We start from the raw sequence: 11,044 nt of genomic DNA, 5'->3' as shown, positions 1-11,044 counted from the left end.
CAGGGCAGGTTCAGCGCTAATTTCAAAAAGCCATCAAGATTTTCTGGGTGCAGTTTTGTCAAAGATTTAAAAGACACTTGAGCACCCTCTTGCTTGCAGACTGGTTTGCAATCATACGTGACCCTTTCAAAGACTAGTAGTGTAGTGTTCATTGCCCATTAAGTTAGATCACAGTTTATGTTCTTATCACACTTATTATAAAAGCTTAGCAAAATATGCAGAGGAAACAGACAAACAAAAAATCCCCATCCAGTGAAAGATGAAAAAAGACGACAAAGAGACATACAAAGAAAATTTAAAGAAAATTTTAAAAAAGCATCAGATGCAAATGCAGCCTGACAGTTCACACAATTTGGACTGCCCCATCCATATGAAATACACCAAACACAACCACCATGGTCCCAATGAGGTAGGTAAATGGTCCCACAGGAAAGTAACTAGCCACACGATTCAGCTGAAAGCAACTCATTCCACCTTGGTACTTTATTCTTCCAAACATAGCTTGACCCCCCTGGTGCCCCAAGTTGTTGGGTTCCCCATGTCTCATGGCACCAAGTAAACGTCCCTATCAAAATCACTGTTTCCTTGATATCCAGTCCTTATGTAATCCTTCCATCTGTAAAGTACTGTTCCATAGACTCTCACTCCAGCCATGTTGGCCTCCATACAGAACCCACTCTCTGTAGGAGGCCACCTGTTTGTGGGAGATGCAATACCTGCAAAATAGACTGTTCTTCCATGGGTGGAATGCCCTAATTTACCCCTCCCCCACCTTTCATTCCTATTCCTACTAAGGAAAAGCAACTCCGCAGGAATAGTATAGGTTTCAGAGTAGCAGCCGTGTTAGTCTGTATCCGCAAAAAGAACAGGAGTACTTGTGGCACCTTAGAGTCTAACAAATTTATTTGAGCATATGCTTTCGTGGGCTACAGCCCACTTCATCAGATACATAGAATGGAACATATATATACATACAGAGAACATGAAAAGGTGGAAGTTGCCATACCAACTCTAAGAGGCTAATTAATTAAGATGAGCTATTATTAGCAGGAGAAAAAAAAATTTTGTAATGATAATCAAGATGGCCCATTTCGGACAGTTGACAAGAAGGTGTAGGATACTTTTTTCTCCTGCTGATAATAGCTCATCTTAATTAGCCTCTTAGAGTTGGTATGGCAACTTCCACCTTTTCATGTTTTCTGTATGTATATATATGTTCCATTCTATGCATCTGATGAAGTGGGCTGTAGCCCACGAAAGCTTATGCTCAAATAAATTTGTTAGTCTCTAAGGTGCCACAAGTATTCCTGTTCTTTTTGAGGAATAATATAATAGCTGAGATCTGGGCCAGCTGCACTGCTGCTGTTCAGGAGAGACCACTCTCTAGTGCTGGCTTTAGGATTGGCACCAGACAGCACCCATCTCAAGATCCTTTTCTAACTATAGATGTTTTGTTCTTGTCAGTCTCTCACATGCGAGGAAACTGATGGAAGCTTTGGTTTATGGACTTTCTACTAGATTCTTGTTAACCTTCAGTTTGCTAATGAGGGAAATCCCATCTGGATATAATCTTTTATTCTTTTAATCGCTTGCAGATAATACAATGAAATAAGTCAGAAGGAGTTGGAGAGTCCGTTCAAGGTTAGGTGACCTGGGGAGAATACAAGGTGGAATATTATGTACTTTTTGTACTCTTGGTAGAATATTTATAATTGGCTCACACTCTAAAGTTCCATTTATAAAAGGGCTGTTAAATGATCATTAAATATTTTAATAACTAGTTAAAGATTCTTTGTCTGATAGGTGAATAGGTTGCTTATAACATCTACAACACCTTTTACTGATGTGCTTATAAATCATCTATAATATGCACAGCTCATGTCTGTAAAAGGCTTAAACATCTATTAACTCTTTATAAATGGAACTCTCACACAGAGTGACCCCACAGTGACGTGTTCTGAGACTCACCTGACTTTTGGGGGCTGCCAGAAATACCAGCCTATTGTACAACAGTCGCTGTGTGTGCTGAGATGACTTGGGATGGATCTGTCCCCTAATCATTTCTGTGCTGCCTGGTTGTATTCACGTGTCTTGTGCTTAGGTTCTGGATTCAGAGCAGGACCCAGCAGAACATGTGCCAGAAGTGGAGGAAGACTTGGACCTTCTGTACGATACATTGGATATAGACAACCCCAGTGACAGTGGCCCTGAAATGGAAGATGACGACAGTGTCCTCAGCACTCCAAAACCAAAGTTAAAGTAAGAGAATTGGGCTCTGGGGTCGGTATGGGCTCGAAGAAGCCATAGGTAAATTTAACTGGTTGAGAAACAAAACAGTGCTTGGCTGCTAAAGTGCTTTACAGCCTCCATTTCCAGAGTTTGGAAATATTTTTTTTGGAGGGGGGGGGAATTGAAAACTAATCCACTCTTACACCATTTATAATTACATGTTTCATTTATTCCACTCCTACTTTCCTTTTCTCCTTGACCTGGCAATGGGTCACGGTATGTATTTTAACCATAGCATGAAAGATTTGCACATGCTGGCAAGAGTTTACATCTTACCCCATTAGCCCTGCTCTCACCACGTCTTAAGTGTGCTGCCTGGTCTTATGCATTGCAGACAGAACAGAGGAGGGTGCTATTTGATGCCTATGTCAGACAGATGGAGGTGTAAAGTGCCCATTGGCAGTAAGTGGAACTAAAAACTATATGCACACATCCCCCTGCTGGGGAAGAGGAAGAGAGGATGGGAGAAGAATGCACCATATGGAGTCATCAGACCAGAACCAGCAGCGATTGAAAGCCGAGAGAGGCCAGGCTGTGAGGGAGTGTATGGTAGGTCCAGGAGGAGGAGGGTAAATTATGGGAAAGTTGTTAGATGCCATTGTGAGATGGCTTCAGTGGAGTGGAAAAGGTGGAAACTGGACCAAGGGTGGAGTTGGAGGAGAGGAACTTGAAGCAGTGGTTGTCAAGGGCACTCTCAATGAATTTAGAGGAGAAAGGAGATGGGGGCAGTGGCTGGAGAGGCAATTGAAGTCAAGAAGGGCACTTTGCTGATGGAGTTGATTGGGACATGCCTGGATTTTGAGGGGAGCAAGCTAGGCAAGAAGACAGCAAATGGAAGGGAAAGTAGTAGTCAGGTGGGGATTGTGTTGAGGTGAGTGGAAGGGTTTGGGGGAGAGAGCGGACAAGGAGTCATGGGATTGGGGAGAATGATAGGTTGTTGAAAGCTGCAGAGGCAGGGAGAAGGGAAGCCAAGGGAGATCTTGTAAAGCTGTGTCTTTGAAAATGGTGGCAAGACCTTGTGTGGGAGGGATGGTTTCATTGGGGAATCAAAGGCAGGAAATGAGTGCAAGGAGAAGTGTTTTGCAATGAGTATGCCAGGCCTGACAGAGGAGAGAACCTATTATCATTTAACGTTCTGATGATGAAAAGCTAGCACAGCAGTGAGTCAATGTGATCTGTGTTAAATGGATTAAATGCCAGCTAGCTGATACGTTGCAAAATGTAATTGGGGAATAATCAACTAGAAGGGCTGAGAATCTGTTCCTGGTCAATGCTATTCAGTATTTTGCAAATGAACTGGAAGAAAATGTAAAGTCTATTGCTGATAGTTTGCAGGTGATGACACAGATTGGTGGCAAGTAAATTACTAGGACAGGTTGCTTGTAGAGGGACATAGACCACTTGGTAAACTGGGCAAAGTCAGATATCCATTTTCATGTGGTCAAATGCAAGGCCTTACATCTGCAAACTAAAAATATAGGATATACCTAATTTAGTCCCCCATTCTTTACAGCAAGGAATGATTCTGCAAAGGGCTTGCAGGTAATGGTGGGTACATTGAAAGCTCGTGTTCAGTTGATTGGTGCTGGGGTTAAAAGGGCTAACTCCGCATTTGGATATAAACAAGGGAATATCGAATAGGAGTAGGAAGGTGATACTATTACCTCTTCATGCAGCATTAAGGAAACTGTTTCTGGAAGCCTGCGTCTATTCTGGTGTCCACATTTTACAAGAAGGTTGGAAAATTGGAGGGTTTATAAAACTAAATGATTTGCAGAATGGAAAACATCTCTAAAATGAGAGACTATTATAGATTATGATCAAGTAACCACTTAACCTTCTTTGTTAAACCAAGTATCTGTGTGGGAAGAAGATCTGATAATAGATGGTTCTTTAACCTATAAGACACAGGCATGACAAGAGCCATTGGCTGGAAGATAAGCTACATAAATTCAAACTGAAAATAGGGTGCAGATTTTTAAAATTTAGGCTGATTTAACTATCAGAACAGATTGAGAATTTACTATACCACTTGGCAATCATTTTAAGTTAAATCAAAACTGGATGTCTCTCTAAAAGGTATACAGTCTAGCTCAGCCACAAGTTATGGGGTTTGATGCAGATCTCACAGCATGAAGCTCTATGGCCTGTTATATAGAAGGTTGAACTAGATGATCACAGTGCTAAGAGGATAAAAATCTATTAAAATTTCATTTCAATTTGACAAGTCACTTTAAGGCCTGAAGTTACTATAATCTGGCTCAAAAACTTCTCTCTTTCGCCACCAGAAGTTGGTCCAATAAAAGATATTACCTTACCCACCTTTTCTCTATCATCTATTAAAATAATTTAAATGCTGAATCAGTTACTTCTCATAGACTTTAATGAGTTAAAAGCTGCTTTTTTATAGAGAGTCAGGGGACATCTCTAGCTTTTTGGGTCAGCCTTTATAAATATGGCACAGTGTCAAGTACTGAGTTAAGTATGTATATAATCAGTCTTTATAATAGTGTGAATGCTGGCATATACTTTTTTCCTAAGGTCAGTACAGTACTTCCAGTTTGTGTAGAAAGGCTTTCACTTTACTTACACTGGGTTTCAGTTGAGCAGAAATACTTGTAGTTTCATGTTTACAGTTAAATCATCAGTCATCTAGTGTTCTTCATTGTGTAGCTTTAATTAGATTTCAACAATAAGGGTTGCAAGGGAATTTGAGGGTCCTTTTCAACTTATTAAAAAGTTGGTTTTGTGCATTTTTAGTTGAATTCCAATTTTTATCCAAGTGTAGCTTGACACTAATCATGACTTAAAAGTTGATTTAGTAAATCAGAAATACATCATTTACCATTCTGTAGCATTAAAAGATGTAGAAATTAAGTATCTGAATAAGTGTAAAGCTGTATGATGGGCTAAATCTGTATAATTATAGTGCAGCCTCCGGGTTAGCAAAAAGTACCAAATCTAGTGTAAAGAGTATATGAATCCAATCAGCAAGTTCTAATGGTTATACCAACCAGTGAGAATGAACTTTTCCTTGGGAAAATAACTAAAAAGTACAAACAGAAAAAAATAAATTAAGATTTTCTACGTGCTGATGTAAATCATGATGAAAAGTGGTGACTTAAATCCATCCACCCTGCCATGGTGGTCCCTTCTGGCCTTAACATCTATGAAATTTCAGGTTGAGGGACACCTATGTGTCTGCAGGGCTTTCTCCAGAGGGGTTCAGAGGTGCAGGAGCAGGATTGGGGAAGCAGATTTTGGGTATGATCCAGGTTGCAGGGGCAGATTTTGCAGCGGAAGAGAGAGACAGTGGGAGTGGAGGGAATTGGCAACGGAATCAGCAGGCGAAGGGAGGACTGAGTGGTACAGAAGTCATGGACATGGGTGGGTTAGAAGTCGAAGAGCTGGGGGATGCGAGGGGGAGTTGAAAGAAATGAGGATGAAGTGCAGGGAGGACGGAGAGAGTAGAGCTGACTTTTTCATTCCACATAGTTTACAAATCTGAATTAATCCTGAGACCAGTCCTCTGAGGTAGGTACGCAAGAGCTCCGCTTTTACAGAGTGGTACCCTTACTGGCCCGTGGTTGTATAGTCAGTCACTAGCAGAGCTAGAATCAGGATCCCAGGTCTCCTGACTCCCGTTTCCGTGCTCGAACCATCGAACTCTACTTTCCGTTCTCCCACCGACACAAATGGCAGCTGCTAACAAATCCCCGATGAACTAATGGGGGGGCAATTAAGACCCTCTGGATATCTGTCTGATTTCAGGTTAGGAGTGTGGGAGCAGCGACCATTGGTTTCTTTCCCGGCAGATAACTATATCTTCTGTCTGTCTTGTCTTAGACCGTATTTTGAAGGCCTGTCACACTCCAGCTCTCAGACAGAAATTGGTAGCATCCACAGCATCAGAAGCCAAAGAGAGCCATCAAGTCCTGTAAGTCACTGTTTCCAAAGGGTTATTTATTGGCAGAATGACCTCGCTCAGGGCCGGCTCTGGCTTTTTGGCTGCCCCAAGCAGAACAGCAAAGCAAAAAAAAAAACAAAACCTGCAGCGCGGCCGGGGCGGGGGGGCGGGGGGGCGGGGCCCGCCGCGCCGCCGCCCCCTGCGGGGGGGCGGGAGAAGAACAAAAAAAAAAAAAAAGCGGCCGTGCAGCCCTAGGATTGGGCGGAATGCCGCCTCGTTCAATCTGCCGCCCCAAGCACCAGCTGTGTTGTAATTCATGCCGATACCAGCCTCTTTCTTTGTATCTAATTCCGCATAGCTGGTGAGTGAGACATGAATCCAATGTTAAGAGAGCCTGGGTAGATTTAAAAAGCAGAGTTGCAGAAGTTTGAGTTACCTGTGGCAGTAACTTAGATTGCATGTTTTGCCTGTTATTTACGCTGTTAAAAGGTTTACTAAACAATTCTACATTAAATTCCACATAAGAACCGGAGTAGCAAATGTTTCCTGTAGGAACCTTGACTGCTTGAGCATTACATGCATGTATCTGTGTTTAAAACATTCAGATAGCAGTGCCCATCGGGGCAGCCACACCCCACCTATGCCTGCTTGTGGGGCACCTGACTTATATATGGGAAGGGTTGGATGCCATCCCAAATGCACCACAGTTCCATATGACCTCTGTAGTCAGGACAGGACTCAGAGGTGCTCTCTAGTATATCTGATCCAGGGCTTTGTTCGCAAGCAGGAGTAGTTTTAGTTGGTGTTGGGATTCGGTACCTAGAACCCTTCATACTGAACTAAGAGGTGGTAGTGTGTCTGCCTTGGCATGGTTCCAGGATGGGCGGAGAGGGGTGTGATGCTTTAAAGAAACTGTTTCTGGGGAAAGGTGCTATTGTGCAGATGGCGTCTTGGGTTTTGATGTGAACAGTCAGGCTTGGACTCTGTCTGCTTTCCTTTGGCAAGGGGCTCCATAAAAAATGTCTTGATGGAGCCAACAGTCTGCCCCCAGCACCTGCCTCGGTCTCCCAAGCAGCAGCATCCCTGTGAACCATGCATGTTTTTAACTCATGTGTGACTCTGTCTCTGGAAGAATCAGCCCCTGTCCATTAAGGAAGCCAGTGGAGCCTATGGAGCAGGGGTGTTGGAGGCAGGCTACTGTGTGCTGTTGCACCCTCAGTATCAGTTAATGTTTAACCACAATCAGTATCAAAACCACTGCTGGAGTCCTTGTGTGGGTTGGGATCTCTGTGGAAAGGGGCTTTCCCTGACAACAGCTTGCCAGGCCATCTTCTGTTATGGCTTCCTAATTGACAGATGTTTTTAGTGAAACATTTCATTGTTTAAATTGAAGACCTGAGGGCAGTTCAGGTTCTGCATATGTTAGCCTGGGACTGGCAAGGTAGTGACCGCCTAAACCTCCTGTGAATACTGCCCAGCAGCCCTCCGTTGTGAAATCTGGCTTGGAAACAATGAGGTATAAAGTGCACATCTGTAGGGGGCATTGTGTGCTCTAGTACAGGGGTTCTCAACCTTTTCTTTCTGATGCCCTCCAACAAAATCCCAAATGAATTAATGGGGCAAAAACTCCACAGTCCATCCGTGCCACAACAACTGGTGTTCTGCATAGAAGAGCAAGGGCCGGTGTTAGGGGGTAGAAAGCAGGGCAGTTGCCCAGAGCCCCACAAAGCTAAGTTGCTTGGGCTTCAGCCCTGCCTAGCAGACCCCCTGAAACCTGCTCACAGCCTCCGGTTGAGAACCACTGCTCTAGTGTGCCATGCTTTGACTGCTTTCTCTTGTCAAACAGGTAGAAGTGCCTGAAAAGACGACGAGCCTTGGAAGCAAACATCCAGGCGACAGTATCTCTGACACTGTGTCTTACGTAAGTTTAAAAACTCATTTGGGAACATTCATCCAGTAGTTTCAGTGTTCGCTGTCCGTCATACACTGGGTGGGCTTTGTATATATCATCATGGCAAAGCCCAAAGGGACGTAGCCTTGCAGATCAGTCTCTAGCTAACTCCTTAAGGTGGTCTGGCTGGGGGTTCAGTTTATGTCTGTTCCTAGCGATCTTATCACACCACGAAAGTTTTTGTTGTGAGTAGTTGATGTGGGCAGAACGTGGTTTGTATCTGCTAGAGCCAGGGAGAGTAGAGGATTTCTATGGCTTTTCACGTCACTATTGTGTTTGTAGGAGCCTAGCCAGCAAGACTCCCAGGAAGCAGAACTCTCCACACTGGATGTGTTCATTGAGAAGCTCCCACCAAGTGGAAAAATCACCAAGACAGAGTCTCTCATTATTCCTTCCACCAGGTAACACCCTAAGCAGCAATAGCAGCAGGCATCGCATCTGCTATAGGAACTGGCTAAGACGGTATGGAAGCGCTTCATCTTTTATATAGTGCACCACCTCAGTTTATGCAGCAAGGGTAGTTAGCTCTCTTTGGCACTTATCTGACACCCACTACATAGTATCTGAGTGCCTTCTCAGTCCTGTGAGGTAGAGCAGTGTTCAGCCCCTGGAACAAGGGTCTCATTTCCTCAGCAGAGGCTATGTCTGCAGGATTGGTGTTGATGGTCTCCCTTCCATGCTTCCTCAGCTAGGATGGTAGCTGGCTGGGACTTGGCTCCTTGAGGGCACGTCAAGGTGGGTGTGGAGGTGGTAGAAGCTGGAAGGTGCAGTTCTCAGGGACTGACTCCATCCTGCCGGATGCCTGGGATGGAAGGAGTGGAGGGACTGCAGGTTGTGTGGAATATTGAACTGAATCATGTTCTGAAAACCAGGTCCCTTTCAGAGTGGAGGTAAAGGTGGACAGCCAAAATCATTAGTCTCTTCTGACAACATGACCATCAAGCTGAAAGATCAGATGTTCCTTATGAATTGCTCTTGGAGGTAGACACAGTCACTTACTAGTTCTTATTGGCTTGTAGTGGTGACAGCCGTTTGGTCTATGGGTAGTAAGGTGCTGGATCTCACTCCAGTTCCTAGCGGACAGATGTCATTTGCTTCATGAGACAATTTCTTGGGGAGGACATGGTCCTTTAATTGATATTATTTGATGATGGAATGTGGTTAATTTTGCGGGTTAGTTTGAAAAATCCCCTTGATAAATTAAAACTGATAGGCAGTAATTGGCTCCCTTGTAGGCATTCTTAGAAAAGAGGCCAAGAACTGAATAAGCCATGGAGAATCTGATCTCTCCCCACTAGAGGTGATGGGCCCTCCATGGTGGGTGATGTGTGTTGGCAGGGCAAAGGGGAGAATGTTTCCATTGCTGCTTCCTGTACTGTAATGGCTGGGACCTTAGGCCCCAGGGCTGGTAATCCAAAGACTTTCACCAATACTAACCTCACACACCAGACAAAGTTTATATATAAATGATTTATTAAACAATTGAAGTGATCTAACAGCCTTGTTTGTCCAACAGGGCAAAGTCACTGGGGTTAGAGTAGCTTGGATTTCAGGGCTACCTTCAGTGAGTGTTTCTGATTAGTCTCTCAAGCAAAGTGCTAGACATTCTTCTGGGGGGCAGGTTCATAAGTGTGAGCTATGGAGGGGCAGGAGGCTTCTTGGGCTGTTGGCAGGTCTCTGACCTGAGCACACTATGCAGAATCCCTTTGCTGCAGCTCAGGATAACCCTTCTGGCAAACAGCTTCTCTGTGGCCCTGAGTGAATGGTGACTATGTAACCGTTACAATTTAGCAGGCCAGAAGGGAAGCAAACTGGTCGCCGTGGCAGAAGCACTTCACTGAAGGAAAGGCAGCCAGCGAGGCCACAGAATGAGAGGGCGAACAGCCTGGACAATGAGCGCTCTCCAGACACCAGGCACCACCTGCAGGTGAGATGAGCTCCACCCCCTTCACAGCCTTCCGCTGTGCATCCTTCCCCAAAACATCCCCTGTGGCTCCTGTTCCACCAGCCCTCTCCCCTCTGAAGGCCAGGGATGTAACTTTTCTTATGCATGGCTCCACCTCTACATGATGGGCTGAGTTTTTTTTCTCAGCTGATATCCCATTTTCTGTCTCTTCTCGCTGCTTTTGGTTAGTGTGTTGCTTTATATCAACTAGGATGAGACTGAAAAAGACTGTGGGGCAAATGGCAGCAAAAAAGAAAGAAAAGGTGATCTCTTAAGACTATCCCCAGGAAATGCCTAGTCTGAAACAGAGGGGCTCCCTAAGGTGATCCAATGTCCATAGCGCAAGGGGGGAAATAAAAAAAGCCACAGCAAGTCTTCAGAATATGGGTCAGCTGACCCAGTCTCCCGTTAAAGGGCTAAAAAGAGCAGTATAGACATTTCCTCTTGGGCTGGAGCCTGGGCTCGGAGACCTCACCCCCTTCGCTGCGTTCCAGTGCCCAGGCTCGAGCTCAAGTGGGAATGGCCGCACTACTGTTTTTAGCCATATTGTGCAAGCCCTGCAAGCCAGAGCCAATTGACTGGGGCTCTGAGATTTACTGCCGCAGGTTGTTTTGCAATGTAGACATACCCAAAGTGGTGTTTCTAGCAAAGTCCCTACTCTGCATCCTGGGACTTTCATTAGCCACAGAATTTGGTAATATTGGACCCAGAAAAAAAATTTGCTGCCTGTTATTTTGAAAATCCAGCCCCCCAGCAGTCACTGTAGTTGATATTGGTTAATATAAAGCGACTTTATTGTTGTGTGTCCTTTTATCATCATGGAATCACTGACAAAACAAGTCCCAGCTACTTCAGTAGTTTGTGGAATATGTGCTTTGGAAACGTTACTGGGTCTCTGCCTCATCATGCGGTTGAGCTCCCAGCTTCTGTAAAATACAGGGCTCTTGGAAGT

General features: G+C 44.5%; 1 protein-coding gene across 1 annotated transcript in view; it reads left to right on the top strand.

Annotated features, from left to right (window-relative positions):
* The window catches only part of LOC112107397 (phosphofurin acidic cluster sorting protein 2), a 168,643-nt gene that overhangs the window by 97,199 nt on the left and 60,400 nt on the right, over positions 1-11,044 (top strand). Inside the window, exons 9-13 of the mRNA XM_024201092.3 lie at positions 2,102-2,259; positions 6,136-6,226; positions 8,043-8,117; positions 8,430-8,548; positions 9,942-10,074. Of these exons, the coding sequence (XP_024056860.1) occupies positions 2,102-2,259; positions 6,136-6,226; positions 8,043-8,117; positions 8,430-8,548; positions 9,942-10,074 (576 nt within the window). The remainder of the gene's footprint in view (positions 1-2,101; positions 2,260-6,135; positions 6,227-8,042; positions 8,118-8,429; positions 8,549-9,941; positions 10,075-11,044) is intronic.

This window comes from Terrapene carolina, unplaced genomic scaffold (assembly GCF_002925995.2).
Source record: "Terrapene carolina triunguis isolate 2854851 unplaced genomic scaffold, T_m_triunguis-2.0 Scaffold210, whole genome shotgun sequence".
Classification (NCBI taxonomy): Eukaryota; Metazoa; Chordata; order Testudines; family Emydidae; genus Terrapene; species Terrapene triunguis.
This window is presented reverse-complemented; position numbering and strand designations above follow the sequence as displayed.